This window comes from Rattus norvegicus, chromosome 10, assembly GCF_036323735.1.
Source record: "Rattus norvegicus strain BN/NHsdMcwi chromosome 10, GRCr8, whole genome shotgun sequence".
NCBI lineage: Eukaryota > Metazoa > Chordata > Mammalia > Rodentia > Muridae > Rattus > Rattus norvegicus.
Genome location: NC_086028.1, coordinates 83,721,755 through 83,743,401, shown reverse-complemented (window position 1 = coordinate 83,743,401; position 21,647 = coordinate 83,721,755). Strand labels below are relative to the sequence as shown.

The 21,647-nt window shown below is 37.6% G+C and overlaps 1 protein-coding gene across 10 annotated transcripts in view; it reads right to left on the bottom strand.

Annotated features, from left to right (window-relative positions):
* Cdk12 (cyclin-dependent kinase 12) overlaps positions 1–21,647 on the bottom strand; it is a 96,503-nt gene that overhangs the window by 50,275 nt on the left and 24,581 nt on the right. For all 10 annotated transcript variants that reach the window (XM_063268383.1, XM_063268381.1, XM_063268382.1 and 7 more), the window contains exons 6-12: positions 18,629–18,818; positions 14,165–14,221; positions 13,118–13,219; positions 7,869–7,946; positions 3,486–3,602; positions 2,327–2,458; positions 88–299 (exon numbers count right to left, since the gene is read on the bottom strand). In XM_063268383.1, coding sequence (XP_063124453.1) covers positions 88–299; positions 2,327–2,458; positions 3,486–3,602; positions 7,869–7,946; positions 13,118–13,219; positions 14,165–14,221; positions 18,629–18,818 — 888 coding nt within the window. The remainder of the gene's footprint in view (positions 1–87; positions 300–2,326; positions 2,459–3,485; positions 3,603–7,868; positions 7,947–13,117; positions 13,220–14,164; positions 14,222–18,628; positions 18,819–21,647) is intronic.

Below are 21,647 nucleotides of genomic sequence, written 5' to 3'. Positions count from 1 at the left end.
CAAAAAGACAGTGATATGAACATACATGCATTTTACCCTAAAAATCTACTGAAGTGTACTTCATAGAGGCTCCATTCTAGCACTGACCTACTGCATCCCCTGGACCAGGCTCTGCCTTGACAGGAGCAGGTTGAGGTGGTGCTGGGCTACTGTTCTTCACAGGCTCAGCTGCTGTCCCTGAGGTAGTTTCTTTTCGAGAAGCTTTGGATGGAGGTTGCTCTTCTATCACAATACCACTTTGTCGTTGCCGTCGACGTTTCTTACTCCACAATTCATGGCAATCCTGCCAGTGAGGTAGGCTGGAGAAACAGAAAACAAAGGAAGAATAATTAGTGAGTAAATGAAAGAATAATGAGTTAAAATAAAAAAAGCAAGAAACACAGGGAATAGAATTAAGAATCATAAATATTAGAATGCAGTGTTAAAATAAATAATCATGGTAAGTGGTAGTTTGTGGAAAATAAAAGTCCAAAAGATTTATGCAGTAAGAAATAAAAATCTTACTGACACTAGAACCAACTCCTATCTAGTCAAATGCTGCTTTTGTTGGTATAAAAAGAATACAGAGAATTTTATTAGTAAAGTTTCAGCTTCGGATAAATAAGAACAACACAGAGATGAACAGCTTATTAATAGTTATGAAAGCCTGCAAAAGGGGCTGGGGAGATGACACAGTAGGTAAAAGGACTTACCACCAAGAATGACACTAGTTTAATTTTGAAATCTTTATGTTAGAAAACCAGAACCAACTTCCCCAACATGCCCAGACCTTTACATGAACCTTATCAAGAGAATGGACAAGCATGCAAACAAACACACATGGTGTTTTAAATCTTGGAACTGGGGTTGGGGATTTAGCTCAGTGGTAGAGCGCTTGCCTAGCAAGCGGAAGGCCCTGGGTTCGGTCCCCAGCTCCGAAAAAAAAAAAAAGAAAAAAGAAAAAAAAAATCTTGGAACTGCATAAACATATCATAACTAAATCACCACTGTACTAAAATATTCATTGAATACCCATGATTAGATATCATTAACTTTTTCATTTAGAGTTAAACTGGGTATGTTCTGAATCCTAGCAACTAAGGGGGGCAGCAGAAAGTAGGATCACTGTTAGTTATAGGCCAGTCTGGTTGACTTAAGTGAGTTCTAGGTTACTGAGGGCTATATTGTTTCTCAAAAAACAAACAAAATTATGCAACATTGCCTAAATTTCAGTAAAAGTTTTTTTCCCCCCAATAAAAGTTTTACATATCAAAATTTTTATGCAATAAATGGATCTGGACAGATCTTCAGAGCAATGAATTATCCATGTCTTCTCTTTTGTTTTTTTGTCAAAAACATTATTCTAGGCTAATTAGAAACTCTGGATACAGCTGCAACAGCCTCCCAAATGCTGGGATTACAAGTGTTTACCACCACACCATCCCAGTTCTTCTCTGGCTAGAAAAAGCATCTGAAGGAAAAGGATCCAAAGTTCAAGGCCAGCCTACACAAGTGTCATAACCTTACTGACCTGACAATGATGAAAACTATTTAAAATTAGAACTGTTCCTTTGGGCTAGAGAAATGGCTCAGCTGTTAAGAGTGCCGACTGCTCTTCCAGAGGTCCTGAGTTCAATTCCCAGCAACCACGTGGTGGCTCACAACCATCTGTAATGGGATCCGATGCCCTCTTCTGGTGTGTCTGAAGACAGCTATGATGCACTCATATAAATAAAATAAGATGAATTTATAAAAACAAACAAACAAAAAAACCCTGTTCTTTCAATGTGTGTGTTCTTTCATTATAGTGACAACACAATGATTACAATAGAAGGAATGGTTAAAAGCAAGACACAAAGAATATTTTCTTTTTCTTTTTTTTTTTTTAAAGATTTATTTTATTATTATATATAAGTACACTGTAGCTGTCTTCAGATACACCAGAAGAGGGCATCGGATCTCTTTACAGATGGTTGTGAGCCACCATGTGGTTGCTGGGAATTGAACTCATGACCTCTGGAAGAACAGTCGGGTGTTCTTAACCACTGAGCCATCTCTCCAGCCCATTATTTTCAAAGACATTGTTTAACACAATATACGCTAGAGATCCAGAAACAAAAGAAAATAATGAATCAAATAGGGTTAAATCGATTCACTATTTAATATATCCACACTAACACTCAATTTGAGTCTAGCAGAATGTTTAAAATCATTTTACAGGGGTTGGGGATTTGGCTCAGTGGTAGAGCGCTTGCCTAGCAACCACAAGGCCCTGGGTTCAGTCCCTAGCTCCAAAAAAAAAAAAAAAGAAAAAAAGAAAAAATCATTTTACAGTCACAATACTTACTCTGGAGGTGCCATTTTGCTGAGTTCCACATCTTTAAGAAAGTCACTCTGTAGGGTTTGTTCCGCTGTGCAGCGCTTGCTAGGATCCAGTGTCAGCATGTGGTCCAACAGATCAAGTGCCGCTGAAGGAATGCTATGGAAAGGAAACAGGGAGTGAGAAACTCACAACCACCCCATAGTTCTCAAACCAGGAAACTTGTATCAAAAAATTATTTGAGGGGTTGGGGATTTAGCTCAGTGGTAGAGCACTTGCCTAGCAAACGCAAGGCCCTGGGTTCAGTCCCCAGCTCCGAAAAAAAGAAAAAGAAAAAAAGAAAGTTATCTGAATTTCCATCACCATGTAAAACTAAGCAAAGAAAATTGGAAATTGGTTAATGTGAGCTACAGGATCTAAGTCATGATTCAAGAAATGCTATAGTGCAGGTAAAAACTAATGAAACCAACAATTTTATACTCTTTCCTTAGGAAGCTCAAAGGTTTTTAATCTGTCATAGGCCTTCAGAAGAGAAAATCATAAATAGGGTCTGAATAATGTAAACTCATCAACAGTAAAGCTGGAGAGGTGACTTAGAGGTTAAGAGCACTGGCACTTTTGCCAAAACCCCAAATTAAATTTCTAGTAACCACATGCCAGCTCATGCTCTTCCAAATTCCAGTTCCAGAAAATCCAACACCCTCTTCTGGCCTCTGCAGGCACACAGATATAATATACACACATGTATGCAAGCAAAAACACTCATACTTTAAAATAAAATAAAATTGGCTAATTGAGGCTTATCATGTAAAAGCACCTGTTACCAAACATTATTCATAGCATTGTCTCCTTGGGACCAACATAGAAGATTGGACTCCTTCCACACCCATATTAATACACAAATACATAAATGAATGAATGAATGTGCCTGTGCTTCGTGGAGCACACTTTTAATACTAGCATTCAGGATACAGAGGCAGACAGATCTTCAGTTTGAGGCCAGTCTAGTCTAGATACTGAGTTCTAGGTCAACTGGGGATACATAGTGAGACTGTCTCAGAAAAATAAAACAACAAAAAATGTAATTAAAATGTTTGCTGTATTAAATTGAGACTAACAGAAAAAGTCAAGTACCAACAGAAGCTAGATACAGAAAAGAGATATAAGAGGATTTTGCTAAACTCACAAAGAGAATTCTTCTCTTAGGCGTCTCCTGTATTGCTTTTTCGGTTTCATGGTGTTGAAGTAGGGCAGCTTGATAACATCAGGCCACACTGCTGGACAAGGACTACCACAGAGACGACTGAAAAGAAAGCAAAAGAACAAGTGCAATGATGAGAATCACTAACACATCATGGCCTCTAGAGATTCTTTTTTTTTTTTTTTTTATTTATTATGTATACATCATACACCTTTCTGCCTGCATGTATGCCTGCAGTCCAGAAGAGGGCATCAGATCTCAATACAGATGGTTGTGAGCCACCATGTGGTTGCTGGGAATTGAACTCAGGTCCTCTGGAAGAGCAGACAGTGCTCTTAACCTCTGAGCCATCTCTCCAGCCCGCCTCTAGAGATTCTTGAAGGAGAAATTATCTTCTGAGATCTGGTGACGCTATGATTTATTACACTTACATTAATAGGTATTATATGAAAAAAAAAAAAAAAAAAGCAAAGCACAGTCTTATTTGCTCTAAGGAAAAGCAATATAAGAGAACTGATTGCAGGCTTTAGAGATGGCTGAGCGGTTAAGAACACTGACTGCCCTTCCAGAGGACCTGAGCTCAATTCCCAACAACCACATGGTGGCTCACAAACATCAGTAATGGGATCCGATGCCCTCTTAGGGTGTGTCTGAACAGCTACAGGGTACTCACATACATAAAACATACATACACACACACACAGATACACACACACACAATCCAAAATGATTCAGATATTTTGTAAAACCATGTTTTTGTTAAATTTCTCATCACCAATTTTATTCTGTTCAGCTAGAATTTCTTTTCTTTCTTTCTTTTTTTGGGCCAGGTCTCTATTATAATCCCTGACATCCTGAACTCATTGTGTAGACCAGGATAGCCTTGAACTAAGAAATGAACCTGCCTCTTCTTCCAAAGGGAGAGACAAAGACATATGCCTCCACACCTGGCAGAACTAATTTCCAATAGTGAAAATTGATAGCTTATGGCCAGTATGGCCTATAGTGAAATGGCATCAAAATAAACAAAAACAAATAAAAAAAAAAGAAAATGGGAAAGGAACAGAGAAAAAGAAAAGGAAAAAAGAAGAAAGCAAAGTATAGCAAGAGGGACCCCATTCTAGTTTCAAATTGCCCATTATAGGTTACATTTAAAAACCGTGGCTAGAGAAACAGCTCAGTAGGAAAAGATTCCTCCTGCCAAGATTGATGACCTGAGTTCAATTCTCAGGATCCACAGGGTAGAATGAAGAAGAAAACATATACTCTACAAAACACAAAATCTTTTTTTTTTCTTTCTTTTTTTTTTTTTTCCTTCGGAGCTGGGGACCGAACCCAGGGCCTTGTGCTTCTAGGCAAGCGCTCTACCACTGAGCTAAATCCCCAACCCCTACAAAACACAAAAAAGATAAAAAAAAATCCATTCCTATCCTTTATAGTTAGTTAACAAGGCATGTGCTACACCACACTACTAGAAATCAAAAAAGAATTCTCAAGAATCAGTCAGTTCTCTCCTTTTAGCACATGAATCCTTAAGATGCTGTTGGACTTAATGGTAAGCGCCTGCACCCAAGAAGTCAATCTCATTGGCCCATTGCAGTTTGGCTCCAAGAACACTGGCACCACCAAAAACCATCAGGAAGTATGTGAGGAGGTGAGGCTCCTTAGATCTGTTTTTCAAGGGAGGCTGGTCAGAAAAATATTTTTTTCCATTATTTTTTCTACTTTTATTTAATTAGTGTGTGGGCACATATGAACATACGACAGTGAATGGAGAACTTTTGGTAGCCTCTCCTTTTATGTGTATGTACCAGTGATTGAATTCAAGCCATAAAGCTTGAGAACCAGTGCTTTTACATGTGGAGCTACCTACTTAGGGTAGCCTTGAACTCACGAGCTTAAAAATATTCTTACTGCCTTATCCTTCTACACAGCCAATAGTACATGTATCAGTTTTTCTCAAATATCTGTCTATGTGTAAGAATAAAATCATGAAGGTAAGATTTAGACAGTCTAAAATTGGAGAGGTGGCACTTTATATAGGATCCAGGTTCAGCTTCCAACACCCACACAGCAGCTGACAGCCTCTATAAACCCAGTTCCAAGGGATCAAACATTCTCTTTTGGCTTCCAAGGGCACCAAGTGATGCAATTACATGTATGCAAACACTAAAATACATAAAACTCAAAGGTCTTTGAGTGGTTATGAGCTATGAGAGTAGCTAGAAACAGAACCCAGGTCCTTATCAATACTAGCTAGAAGTCTCAACTACTGAGCCATCTCTCCAGCTTCCTAAAACACAATCTCTAAATTCACAAGTTGTAACAGAAAGGATTTTAAGCTGAACCAAGCAAAGATAACTTTATTATATTATCATTTGGTGGGATAACTAAAAAAAGTTACAGAAACTGGAGAATTTCATTACCTAGTCATTTCCTAGTTTTGAAAGTGCAGGTCAGGCTAGTGACATGGTTCAGAAATTAAGAGTACCAGCCGCTCTTCCAGAGATCCTGAGTTCAAGTCCCAGCACCCACCTAGTGAGACATGACCATCTATAATGGGATCTGATGCCCTCTTCTGACAAGCAGGTGTACGTGCAGACAGAGCTCTCATATACATTAAAAAGTGGGGAGGGTGGAGTAAGTCCTAATAAAGGGTTATATAACTGGCAACAGTATATGTAATAAGTCTGAGGTGTTTCTGGCAGTATTCCTCAGTGTTACATTGTGTGACTTCACTGAAGTCTTGATTCTGAACACACAACGACCTTGCACTGTGAGTGGTATAAACTCACAAAATGCTGATAAACATGGTCTGAAATACTGAGGCTATCATGTGGACGTGTGTGTATATATATTTAACTTTTAGCTCTTCAGAAACAATAGTGGCTTAATTATAAAAAGCAAAGGCTAACTGGGTGGTAGTCTCCCATGCCTTTAATCCCAACACTTAGGAGGCAAAGGCAGGCTGATCTCTGTGAGTTAGAGGCCACCATGGTCTACAAAGTTAGTTCCACAAAGCCAGGGATACACAGAAAAACCCTGTGTTGAAAAAAATTTTTAAAAATTAAAAATGGGGGGCTGGAGAGATGGCTCAGCAGTTAAGAGCACTGAGTGCTCTTCCAGAGGTCCTGAGTTCAAACCCAGCAACCACATGGTAACTCACAATCATCTGTAATGAGATCTGACACCTTCTTCTGGTGTGTCTGAAGACAGTGACAGTGACTCACATACAGAAAATAAGTAATTAAAAATAAAATTTTAATAAGGAAGAGAACAGACAGACAAAGACTTTAGCTGGGCATGGTGGTGCACATCTTTAATAGCAGCACTCAGAAGGATCCCTGTGAATCCCAGACCAGTCTGGTCTACATAGCAAGCTCTAGAATAGCAGGACTACATAGAGACCCTATTTCAAGTAAGCAAGCAAGCAAGGCTTTAAGTAATTTCCTACCATCATTTGTCAGGATGTAAGTATAAAATTGGTCTACTTTTTAGACTGTATTATGTTACAATGTTTGATTTTAGAAATTAGTTGAGTTAGGCACTTGAACTTCTTTAAAAAGTAAATGAATTTCCAACTACTAATTTTATATATGTTGTTTATGCTGAGGTAAGGTCTCACTATGTATGTAGTCCTCACTTTTCTAGAATTCACTATGTAAACCAGGTATGTGCCATAGTGTCTGATTTCATTTTTTATCATCTATTTTAGGTTCACTGGTGTTTTGCCTGCATGTAGATCTTCTGGAACTGGAGCCACAGACATGTGGATACCGGGAACTGAACCGGAGTCCTTTCAAGAACAGTCAATGCTCTTAACTCCTAGGCCATCTCTCCAATTCTCACTCTTTTCTTTAAAAAAACATTTTTTTTCCACTTATTTGTTTATTTCTCTGTGTGTTGCACATGAAGTGTATGCAGAAGTCACTGAACACAGAGATGTTGGTTCTCTCCTACCATTGGGATGGAAAGGCTGAAAGGTTGTAAAGCTGACATCCATGTGTCTATCCATACATAAACTAAATTCAATTCTTATGTAAAAACACCTATTTTACTAATATACAAACTTAATTTCATATTTTGCTAATTATAAAATTATTAAGTATGTGTCAAAGATTACCTTAAATACAATTTGTATTGATCATCAGTAAATGTTTGGATTTGTATATTCATTATATATATTTATTACACAAGGTCATGTAAAAACTCAGGTGAAAACAAGTTATGAGTGAAAAAAGTCTAAGAAAATTTTTTTTTTCTTTTTGGAGCTGGATACCTACCGAACCCAGGGCCACTGAGCTAAATCCCCAACCCAGAAATTCTTATTCAACATACAGGCACTTAAGAACCTATGTGTAACTGTACCTGATCAGTTCTAGCTGAGCCAGTTCCAAATTGGCTTGAAAAATAGGTTTCTTTGTGAACAGTTCCCCAAGGATGCACCTAAAAAGAGTAAAATTCATAGGTTAGAAAGAAATCCCATGAGTCTATCTTAAGTTTCTTTCAATAAACTTTGATAGAACCCTGGGCTACATGCAATAGACTATGTGAAGTTCTACTAGCCTAGAACTTCAGTGTCTGGGTTCCCTAAAAGATAAAAACAGCTTCTTGTAATAAAAACACATTATAAAGGTTTTTAATTTGCCAGCAGATCAAACTCTATCGCCTGTAGACAACAGTCCTTCATAAGCAACAGGAATTAATAGTTCTTCATCGCTGCTACACCATGGTAATCCAAGAAAATACGAAGTTTATAAGAGGCTTAGCAGTCTTTCTACAAAGGGACTTAGTCATCATTAGTCTGCTCTGTAGAACTATACTATACTATTATAACCCCTCTGGCAATATCAAAGAAAACAATGTATTGACAGCTAAAATTAGTTTCATCAAGACTTTTAAATAAATTCTGTCTAAATACCTTATTTTGGGATGGATATTAGGGGCTTAGGAGATGGTTCAGTGGGTAAATCAAATACTGAGGACCTATGGTCTATGGAAGTCACATTAAGCTCAGTGTGGTCATGTGTGCTTTTAATCCTTGTGATTCTACAGCAAAGCAGGAGGAGCCCTAGAAGTTGGGCCAACAGTGAACAACAAAAGAGTCACATATTCCTTCATTGACATGCGCATATACATTATATGTAACAAACTGAAAGTGAATAAAAGATAAATACTATAGAAAAAAATAAAAAGAAAAAAGAAAAAAGTAAAAAGAGAAAAGATGCCAGGTATGATGGTATATGCCTTTGATCCCAAGTAAGGCCAAAATGGTCTCAAAGTATGTGTCAGGATAGCCAAGGCTATGACACAAGGACTCTGTCTCAAAAAACCAAAACAGCAGCAGAAACAGCTTTGTAATAAACTATTTACAGTCTCAAGGCATGTCTGCACAAATAGTTGCTAACTGTTAGAGGAAAACTATTAACTTTATTCGTGAGAAAAAAAAGGACAACACATTAACCAAGTGACTATAGTTGTTATCATTTCTAAAGGGCAACTGAAGTCTATATAAATGTACTTAAAATAAATATCCAGTCAGAAACATAACACTACTTCTAGTATATTCTAGCTAAAAATACATAACCTGGATCCATAGAGTACCTGGTCCACGTTCTTCAAAATAATAAATGATGTGAAATACAAAATTGGCTACAGAAGTATTCCAGAGCAAAGAAGACTTTGATAGAGGAAGCAGCCTACAGCCTACACTACTGAGAACCTGTACCTGTAACAACACTACTTGAGAACAAGTGAGTTAGGAACGAAGATGTGCAACGCAGACAATCAATTAACAAAACCAAAAAAAGATTGGTGCAATGTACACACCTCAAGTAAACAGATATTATTTATAGGACATCATTAGAATAGAACTGGAGTAGAAATGTAGACTAAGGCACTACTATATAGTATAAAGTTATTCTGCAGGAATGTTAAACTTGCTTTTGGATACAGCTCTCTGGTTGACCTTGAAATTGGAATAATCCTTCTCTATGATTTGACATAGAATTATATGCATGCTATGTTCAGCTATGTAAATTTTATTTAATTTGGTAATTTATTATGGTTATATGGATCTCTGTAAGTTGGAGGTCAGCCTAGTCTACATAAAGCCTTCTAGGACAGCCAGGAGATACATAAAGGGATACTGTATTCAAAAGAGTTTTGTTGGGGCTGGAGAGATGGCTCAGTGGTTAAGAACACCCGACTGCTCTTCCAGAGGTCATGAGTTCAATTCCCAGCAACCACATGGTGGCTCACAACCATCTGTAAAGAGATCTGATGCCCTCTTCTGGTGTATCTGAAGACAGCTACAGTGTATTTATATATAATAAATAAATAAATCTTAAAAAAAAAAAAGAGTTTTGTTTTGTTTTTTTAAAGTAATACTAGAGTGGTGCTAATTAATATACGTTTTGTTGTGTCTTGGGAACACATACACAGTCTCATGTAGACTGGGCTGGACCTAAACTCCCAATTCTCCCGCCTCTACCTATAAAATATTGGAATTTCAGGCCCCTGCCACCACCCTGGGCTTCTACATGGCAATTTCATTTACTAATTCTTTGAGAATTTTATATATTTTGATCATAATGACAAAATGATTTTTTTTATTATTTATATATCTACTTCGTGTATTTTACCCCTTGGCTGAAATTATCTATGTGCTGAGAACTGAGCCATTTCTCTAGTCCCTAAGATATTTATTTTCAGTTATACAAATATGTATGTGTCTGGGTTATTTGCATGTATAAGCACATACCCATGGATATCAGAGACATCAGATCCTCTGGGACTGGAGTTAAGGATGGTTGTCAGGTTCCTTGTGATTGTTGGAAACCAACCCTTAGCAACAGCATCAAGAGCTATTCATCACTGAGCACTTTACTGGCCTGAGTCCTCTATCTTCTCCTTCCTCCTCCTCTTTTGTTTTTTGGGAAAGGGTCTCACTATGTATACCTAACGTGCTTTAATTGCCATGTAGACCAGTTTGGCCTTGATCAAAGAGACACACCTGCCTCTGCCTCCCAGGGATTAGAATTAAGGGTGTGCTACCACGCACCATTCTACTGCCATCAAGTGGCCTAATTTTCACTTCACCTATAATTTATTTTATTAGCTTTTGTAGTGTCTATCCTGTTTTGAGGTAGAAAAGTTAGAAATAAGGTTTGTTTCCAATATTAACTGTAAAAATCAACATATAAATAGTTTTATACCAACTAGCAAAATTGTACAACAATGAAAGAAAATCCCAAAGGAATAGCTAGGTTTGTTTAAAACGTTTGGAGACAGGGTTCTCAAACTTGTCCAGAAGCCCAGGAAGACCTTGAATTTTTTTTTCCAGGCAGTGGGGTGGGAATGTTCTTAATCTCTGAGCCATCTCTTTAGCGCTGACCCTGAACTCTTGATTTTCCCGCCTCTAGATCTTCCTCATATATCTTACAGGGTTGTTAACTTTCTAGCTTAGCTATAACTTGGGCTAGTATTGTTGAATATAAATATATCTACTTTGAGTCATTAAAACTTAACTAAAGTATCATTTGATTTCGGTAAGCTACCATCATGTTAAATTTTAAAAATAAAAACTGTAGCACTCTTCTTAAAAGACTTACAATAGAGGAATAAAAAAAGAATGGGAGATGGGCTGGAGAGATGGCTCAGTGACTGCTCTTCCAAAGGTACTCAGTTCAAGTCCCAGCAATCACACGGTGGCTCACAACTACCTGTGATGAGTTCTGATGCCCTCTTCTGGCATGTAAAAGTACATGCAGATAGAGCATTTGTATACATAAAAATCAAGCTTTAAAAAAAAATTAAAATAAGAAAAAGGAAAAGAAAAGAATAAGAAAGATGACATGCTATTTTAGGAGGTATATATGCTAACAAGGGTCAAGGCCAGTTTGTGACACCATATACAAATAAATAACTGATAGAGGCATTTAAAATATTTAGGCCCCTGGCATAGTGAGTGGTACATGCTTTAAAACCCAGCATCTGAGGGAGCAGGGTGGCTGAGCCAGGTGAATCCCTATGAATTCAAGGGATTCAGCCTAGTCAATATATCAATTTCTAGGATGGCCAGGGCTATATAATGACACCCTGTCTTGAAAGAATAAAAATAAAAACATTTTAATCCTTAACACACAAAATGCACATTTTAAATTTCATTTTCAAGCCAGGAAGAGTATACATGTCTATAATCCCAACACATGGATGGAAGGGACTTAGGAGTTGAAGGTCATCTTGGGCTATAATATTGAGTATGATGGTAGCCTGGGCTAAATGTGACCTTGTCTTAAAGAAAACTCTCATTCAGAGTGTCCATGTTGGTGTACACTTAATACCCCATCATTTTGGAGGAAGAGGCAGAAAGATTGCCACAATATGAAACCATCCTGGGCTATAGAGTAAACCAAGATAAACAGGGCTAGAGAGATCCTGAGTAGAAAAATCAAAAGGAAAGAAGGAAGAAAAAAAAAAAAAGGAGGTAAGAGGAAACAGATTAAAAAGAAAAAGAACTCTCCTGAAGAAAAATGGCTGACTGCAGACAAAAGAGGAGAATAAGAAAACAAGAAAGACTGTTAAAGATTATCAACAATGTATCAAGAGAACTCAAAAACTAGCCTGATGAAGTTTAGACTAGACAAAGCTCAGGCAATGTGAACAAGAACTACTATGATGAACACTGGAAAGATAGCTAGAAGGTGTTCAAAACTTGCTATTCTTGACTAAGATCAGAGTTTGGTTCCCAGCACCAATGTCATGCATCTCACAACCACCTGTTACAAATTCTAGCTCTGGGAGATTGGAAACTCTTCTAGTTTGCGTGGGCACTTGAAAATACACTTGGCATATGCGTCTGTGCGCTTGCTCCCCCCCCCCCCATCTGTGTGTGTGTCTGTTAAAAGATATCAAATATGCGGGGTTGGGGATTTAGCTCAGTGGTAGAGCGCTTGCCTAGGAAGCACAGGCCCTGGGTTCAGTCCCCAGCTCCGAAAAAAAGAACCAAAAAAAAAAAAAAAAAAAAAAGATATCAAATATGCAAGTCTACCACAGTTTCTAATGAACCTAATAATCAAACATCCAATAAGCCAAATCTTTTCACTGGTCATTTTAAGAGAACAGTAGAAAACCACCTCACTACTTTGAAAACTGGTCAACAAAATAATTAGCCTTTCTGCAAGACTTCACATGATGCAGACAAATATTATTTTTGTTTTTATGACAGTGGCAACAATAATTCAAACTCAGACTATGAGACATCTACAGAAAAAAATGATCTCGTTTTCTCTAAGCAGATTATGAGGAAACATGAAAATTAAGGGATGGAAGGAGGATATTAATGAAAAGACTTGAGATAAGCTGGACATAGTGATATATGCTTGCAATCCTAGTTAACTGTGGGCTGAGACAGAAGTATTACCAGCCTGGACAGACCGAAGCCAGCTCGACTACTTGTTTCATGTTTTTTGTTGTTATTTTTTAAATGAGATTCATTCTCATTTATGTTTATGTATGTGTGTAAGTGTGCATACACTTAAAAAAGACAAGTAGCTAATATAAAGAGGAAACAGTACATGTTATGAGTTACAGACAAAAGGTTAAGACAGTCTTACCCACAGCTCCAAACATCAATGGCTGGTGTGTATCTTTCCTCTCCAAGAAGCAGCTCTGGAGGTCGATACCACAGAGTAATGACTTTGTTTGTGTAAGGGCGACTGAAAAGTAAAACCATCAGAATATAAATTTGGGTGGGTAATGTTTTTTGCATATTTTTCATAGGTAACTAAACACTAACAAAAAAAAAAAAATAGCTGCCAATTGAAAATGAGATTGTTAAAACAATTCCAATAGTAAATTGGCCAAAAGTAAGCTGGACATGAGTAAAAGATGAAGCACTCACTTCTAATCAAATCTGGGTTAACTTATTTCTGTTGAAGGCTGATTGAAGAATTCAGATAGTATGGGGTTGGGGATTTAGCTCAGTGGTAGAGCACTTGCCTAGGAAGTGCAAGGCCCTGGGTTCGGTCCCCAGCTCCAAAAAAAAAAGAACCAAAAAAAAAAAAATAATAATAATAATAAGAATTCAGATAGTATCTAAAACCTTGTGATGGCAAATTCACTTAATGCCAGCACCCCTTCCCCAATACATGTGGAAGACACTCAAGACATAAATGTATGTACACAAATACACACAACTCTAGCTTTAGGTGGATTTGATACCTATGCAGTCAAATGGGTGATGAACAAAGCAGTCTTTAAACAAACAGACAACAACAACAGAATGAGGGGGATTGTGGCTCATGCCTTTAAATTCCAGCACTCTGCAGACAGAGGCAGGTGTACTGCTGTGAAGTCAAGGCCAGCTTGGTTTAGCGTTAAATTTTAGAACTTCAAGTGTAACAAAAACAACCAAAAAATATAAAAACAAACCAACCAAATAAGAACTATGTAGCAATTCAAATAATTAGGGAATTTTAACAGTCACTATAATTTGTAGAATTTGAGAGTATCAGAAAATTAAAGACTCTTCTCTAATTCCCACCCTCAGTTTTAACTAAAAAAAATATTTTTTTTGAGATACTGTTTTTTATTATGTCAAAGTTGGCCTTAAATCACAGTTCATAAGTAAACCTCATATGTGATTTTGATGAATGTCTTACCTCTCTTCAGAGTTATAGAGCCGAGCAAGGCCAAAATCTGCCAGTTTGATTTGCCCACTGTAAGACAAACAAACAAACAAATTATTTTCATAAGTAAAAATAGCAGCCCTCAAACTACACTTGGAAACTTAAATGCCAATTAAAGAGCTAAAAGAATTATAAAAATTATTTTTGATGCCTGATCATACTTCTATTAATGATTATCCTCCCCAATTTAAATTATCCAGACACATTTGTAGTGCCCCACAATATTTTTCTTTTAGCTATTATTACATATATGGATTTGAATTCTCATTTTTTTTTTTTTACCATGGTGTTTACATATAGTACCCAGCTTGGTCCCCAACTCTTAAAACAATCATCTCACTTCAACCTTGCCAAGAACTAGGATACATATATATAGGTATGCATCTTCCATGCCAGCTCTAAACATTTACTTCTTTTTATTTATTACTGTTTTATTTTTTTTATTTTTTATTTTTTTTATTTTTTTCTTCTTTTCGGAGCTGGGGACCAAACCCACAGCCTTACGCTTGCTAGGCAAGCGCTCTACCACTGAGCTAAATCCCCAACCCCTACTGTTTTATTTTGAGACAGAATTTTACCACATATCACTGACCTCAACTTCACTCTGTAGGCCATGTTGGCCTTGAAGTCACAGAGATCAATCATCCTTGTGCTCAGATTAAAGATGTACACCACTGGGGTTGGGGATTTAGCTCAGTGGTAGAGCGCTTGCCTAGCAAATGCAAGGCCCTGGGTTCGGTCCCCAGCTCCGAAAAAAGAAAGGAAAAAAAAAAAAAAAAAAAAAAAAAAGACGTACACCACTACACTTAGCCTTTAAATACTCATTGTGTGGTAGGCATCTGTGCCTAGTATATGTGTTACAGCAATACCTAATGTTAAAGACAGATACTTAAGCCAGGCATAATGTCACACACCTTTAATCCTAACACTAGGGAAACAGAGGCAAGAGGTTCATGTTCATGGCCAACCTGAGCTTCAGGATAAGAGCCTGTATCAAACCACCAAAGACTGGGGATGTAGGTTAGTAGAAAAGCATGCAAGTCTAAGACCCTAAGTTTGATCCCTTACACTACACAAAAACAAGACAAAAACAAAACAAAAACCCCAAAAAGCTTGCCTGAGTTTCATTCCAATAAATGATAAATTCAGTTTTTTTCCTCATGGTGCTGAGGACTGAACCCAGAACCCCATACATACTATGCAAGTACTCTACCCAATCTAAGTCTGTATTTCTTTTACTTTTCTTTTCTCTTCTTTTGAGAAGGCATCTCCTTTGATACCCAGGTAGGCACAGAGCCTGAATTAGGGCTGGCCTCAAATTCATAGTAATCTTCCAATACCACCATCACAATTGCTGAAATTATAGGCATGAGCCATTATACCTGGCTCTGAATATGCATTTCTAACAAGCTCATCCATGATACCATTAGAGCTGGTCTGAGAACTATAATTTGACAATTACTCTATTATTATTATTATTATTATTATTATTATTATTTCTTCTTCTTCCTCCTCCTCCTCCTCTTCCTCCTCCTCTTCCCCCTCTTCTTCTTCCTCCTCCTCCTCCTCCTCCTCCTCTTCTTCTTCTATTACTACTACTACTACTACTACTACTACCACCACCACCACCACCACCACCACCACCACCACCACCACCATCACCACCCTAACCACCACCACCACCACCACCACCACCACCACCACCACCACCACCATCACTATTAATTTTGAGACTATATGTTGCTATGGAAAGGTTGTTTCAAACATAATATTTGTGCCTCTGCACTACCATGCAGCTTGAGACACTCCTTTAAAGGGATCAGATCACTTCTGACTATACTCAGTAGTGACTGTCTAATTCTCCCATTCTCTCCCTCTTTCCATCTCTTATAGTACTAGGTAATAAACTCAAATACTTGAGCATATTAAGTGCTCCACTACTGAACTTCCATTCCTCAGTACATAGAAATGTCAAGTACTATTTTAATAAAATTAAACACAAAATTGGGAGAATTACTTAAAAACATGAACTACTCAGAATTATGCTAATCTATAAATTTCTGTACCCATTTTAATATTTATAGCCTTGCTACATTTGGAGAATATGGGGGGCTAACTGTATCTGAGGGACATGATAGCTCAGGTAAGACAAAAGTCAAGAGAGTAAAGAGAAGAGGCTATCTTGGAAATGTTCCCCAAACCCATGAACAGAATATAAAAAACAAGTAATAGCAACAAAATTTTACATTAAATCAAGCACTATCATTCTGAGTGTGCAGCTCAAAGAAATACTTGCAACAGTCAGTATACTCCATCATTTGAGTTCTGGGAATTGAACTCTCACTATAATTGACAACAAGTTCCATCTCACTGTCCCTTATTTATTTTCTGTGGTGCTGGAATTGAACTTAGAACCTCACATAAGCTAGGCAAAAACTCTAACACTAGGCTATATTCATAGCGCATTTAAGTGAGCTGGAGAGATGGCTCAGTGGTTAAGAGCACCCGACTACTCTTCCAGAGGTCCTGAGTTCAATTCCCAGCAAACACATGGTGGCTCACAACCATCTGTAAAGAGATCTGATGCTCTCTTCTGGTGTATCTGAAGACAGCTACAGTGTACTTATATATAATAAATGAATAAATCTTTAAAAAAAAAAAAAAAGGTCTTATAAGTCAGGGGAGCCTGAAACTCCTATGTGGATGTATTGTAAAAATTTGGCATAGACAATACAACAAAAACACCTACTATTATTTTTATTCATTATGACATAAACACAATGTCTTCAAACATATTCTTCAAGTGCTCAATGGTTTTATGTCTTTAGAATCTCCATCCCATTATATTTTCATCCCTTTACTGTGCTGCATATTCCTTACCTCTCACACAAATGTCACCTCTGATCTTTATTTGGCAAAATTTTTTCCAAGTGTTATAATTTGTAATCTGACATCTATGATTACTCCCTTTGGAAATATGATTATACTGTAGTCATTATTTTCCTTATCTTATTCCTATCTCTTTAGCCATCTCCTTTGGATTCTACTCATTTTAATATTCAGACATGGTCTCATTATGTAGATTGGGTTGGCTTCAAACTCAAGAGATATACCAGCTTCTGCCACCATGCCTGACTTAAGGACACATTATTTTCTCAGCCAGTACCAAATATGATAGCACACATGAATTTGGTTTAAAGATTTTTTTTTTTAAATGTATGTGAGTATGCCATCACTTTCTCCAGACACACCAGAAGAGGGCATCAGATGCCATTACAGATGGTTGTGAGTTACCATGTAGTTGCTGGGAATTGAACTCAGGACCTCCGGAAGAGCAGTCAGTGCTCTTGACCTCGGAGCCATCTCTCCAGCCAATGTATATGCTTTTGTATAAGCAGTATTTTCTGCAGAGATTTTGCTTCATCATTGTCAGTCTTTCTGATAAATTTCTATTTATTCTTCAAAACTGAATAGTCTAGGTAATTCTAAATTAAACAAACAAACATGGGTCTAGTGTGGTGGTGGGTGCCTTTAATCACAGCACTTGGGAGGCTGTGAATATTATAGTTCAAAGACACCTGAGTTAGACTGAAACCCTGTCTAAAACAAGCAACAACCTAACATACTTACTGAATTGAACATTAATAAATGGGTTAGCTCTACTACTAAACTCAACTGCACAGTGTATGCTACCAAAATTTTAGTGTTAAAATTTAGGGGCTAGAGAGGTGGCTCAGCGGTTAACAGCACTGACTGCTCTTCCATCAACCACATGGTGGCTCACAACCATCTGTAATGAGATCCGATGCCTTCTTTCTGGTGTGTCTGAAGACAGTGACAGTGTCTAATTTGAAAATAATTTCTTTTTAAGATAACTTCAGGTAATCCTGCCTGGCTGTTTATTCCATCTCCTAACACAACCACCATGCATATTTAAGCGTATGTGTGTGCTTGCGTGTGTTCTTGGCTGTGTGTGTGTGTGTGTGTGTGTGTGTGTGTGTGTGTGTGTGTGCGTGCGTGCGCGCGCTCGCGCGCTCCTAGGTTAAGGTAAGATCTTCCTCTGAAAGGAAAAAAGCTGACAGCCTTGAGTGTACCTAAAGAGGCAGGCCTGTTTCTTCCCACTACAGAACATTAAGAACCTGATGTATATTTAAATTTGCTGTGGTAACAACACTATTTATTGACTATATGGTATATTCTCTAGTAGATCAATCCCCTAGAATGTTAGCAATTAAAAAATATTTGTAATCCTATTTTGTTACTTCTAACATTAAAATGGAAAGAGGATAGAAGAGGGAGGTAAAGAGGAAGGTAAAGAAAAAAAGAACACATTGAACATTCATGCAAAGAGAAAAAAGTTGTACTACTTATAATCCTAACTATCTAGACAAATCAAAAAGGGGAAAAGTGGTTAGTCTTATTTGGTTACTATGTTACCTGTTATTCAGCAAAATGTTAGAACATTTAATATCCCGATGGAGGAAATTCTTTTTGTGACAGTAATCCAGTCCTTCCATTAGCTGTTTCATGAATGACTTGATATGGTCCTCAGAAAAGTGCACCAAACCTGATTCTAGCAGTCCCATTAAGTCATGGTCCATATATTCAAATACAAGGTAAAAGGCACCTATATAACAAAAAGAAAATTTTAAATGTTGACATAACAATCTTCAAATTTGAATATAATTTGAAGTTAACCATGCCTCTCTGGAACAACCTCTTAATTTTATAGAAAAAGGACCTAAATTAGAATAATAAAAATAATTTCCCTTTCTAATGATACACAATACCACTGGAGATAAATCTGGATTCCTATACTACTGTTATGTGAACAATTTACATTCTGAGAGAATTGCAACCATTAATTTATATTACTTGTATGTCACAATCAAAGTCTATTAACAATTAAAGACCCTAGGCCAAATCCAATCAGCTATCTATTCTAGTTTTATATTGTATAATAAGATAACCATGACCATTTGTTATAAATTGTGAGTCTTTATCCTTGCCTGATGCCTGCAGAGGCCAAAAGCTGGTACTGAGTCCACTGGAACTGGAGTTACAGATGGTTATAAAATGACATGCGAGTTCTGGGAAGCCAGTGAGGGTCCTTTGAGCCATCTCTCTAGCTCTACCCTCCCTACTCCCTTTTGTGAGAAAGGCCTGGGACTGACTATGCAGACCAGGTTGGCCTAACAGGTATAGGCTGCCAATGACTCCTGAGCACAAATCACAAGTGCCTATAATTGTAGCTCCTGAAGATCTGGCACCTTCTGGTCTCAATGGGCACCCACGTACATGTCGCATAAACTTAGGTTCAGATTCACACATAGACAAAAAAAAAAAAAAAAAAAGATAAATAGAGAACATTTTAAGTAAAAATAATTTTAAAATGTTGTCAGGATAGCTCAGTGTTTTTTCAAAGTACTTGCCTTGCAAGCCTCACAACTTGAGTTTCATCCCCAGAGTCCATTATCAGAGAACCAATTCCCAAAATTTGTCCTCTGAACACTACATGTAAGCATATGATGCTGCTGCTAATAATTTACAAAAATAAATCAGAAGTACAATCATTTAATCAAAGCTTCTAAATTTATAAATGAATTTAGAATGAAAGCAGCACACTAAAAATAGTTATAAACAATTTGGAATTTATCATACCAATATAATTTTTAAAAATTACTTATTTTATGTATATAAGCGCACTGTCACTCTCAGAAGAGGGCAATGGATCTCATTAGAGATGGTTGTGAGCCACTATATGGTTGCTGGGAATCAAATTCTGGACCTCTGGAAGAGCAAAAACATCTCCCAGCCCCTCATACCCATATCATTACATGAAATACTAAGTTTATAAGCTGAGGATGTAGCTCACTTGGGAGTGTGCTTGCCTAGCATGAATAAGACCCTGGGTTTTTATGTTTTTGTTTTTAAAGAGGGATCTCACAATATACCCCTGGCTGACCTGGAACCTAATATGTAGAGCAGTATGGCCCTGAAGCTACACGTCTCACAAGCACTCAGATTAAAGGCAAACACCACCATGTCTAACAAAACCATGGGTTTGAGCCCAATCCCTAGTACCACATAAACAATTGTGGTAGAGAAATTAAAGGCTGTCCTTAGCTACACAGAGTTAAACAGCCAGGGCATATATGAAACCCTGTTCTCAAAACAAAACCCTCCAGGTTTATAATTCTGTTCACCAGTAGCATAAAAACAAAAAAACCAAACCCAGGGCCTCATGTATACTAGGTAAATGCTCCACAATTTAGCTACATTCCCAATACAAGGCAGGGATTCTTGATATAAAGAGTAGGCTTCAAGAACTTTTTCGTTTTCCAAAATGGTATGCTTTTTTTTTTTTTTTTTTTTTTTTTTTTTTTTAAGAGAGAGAGAGGAAAAGAAGAGAGGGGAGAGGGGGGTGGTGAGTACATGAACACACACATGCAATGTATATGGACAAAGACTCTGGCTCACAGGTACACATGGTGTGTGAAGGATAAAAGACCTAATCCAGGTTATCTTCCTCTTCTGTCATTCTCTATCTCATATTTTGAGGAAGAGTCTCACTAAACTTAGAGCTTATTGTTTTGGCTGGCCAGTGAGTCCCAGATATCCACCTTTCTCTGCCTTACACAGTGCAGGGTCAGAGGCATGCACAACTGACATGCTCAGCTTTTCCTTGGAACTTGGGTCCTTATGATTGTATGGTAAGCACTTTACCAACCAAGATATCTCCTCAGCCACATTACATTTCTTTTTTCCTTTCTTCTTCATTTTGAAGGAAGAGAAATGACAAGGGACAGGAGGGGGACACAAGCATTATCAGAGCTTGAAAATAGTCCACAGTACCATCAAAGAAAGACTGCATTAAAGGTGTACATTAGAGTACACTGAACTAAGCTAAGACCTGTTAAGAAAAACAGATATGGAATGAAGAGTTGGTTGTTTACTCACAAAAGTGATTTTTCTTAGAGCTAGAGAGATGGCTCAGTTGGTAAGTGCTTTTGTTGTCACTTTTAAATTGTATGTATCTACATGATGGTATGTACAACTGATTTAAAAAGTGTGCTTGGGGGCCAGAAAAGGTGTCAGATCCTGCTGGGCTGGAGTTACTAGTGATTGTAAATTGCCTGTTGAAGCTTCTGGGAACTCATCTCACACCCTTTACAAGACCAGTGTTCACTCTATCCCTGGAAAGCAATTTTTAAAAGGATGTATAAATCAGGATGTATAAATCAGGCATGCTGGCTCACACCTGTAATCCCAGCACTCAAAACACAGACAGCAGATGGAGAAATGGCTCAGTGGATTAAGGGCACTGGCTGCTTTACCAAAGGTTTTAAGTTCAATTCCCACCACCCAAATGGCAGCTCCATCTGTCAACAACTCTAGATTCCAGGGAATCTGACACTTCCATCACCCATATGGTGGCTCACAACTTACATCTTCA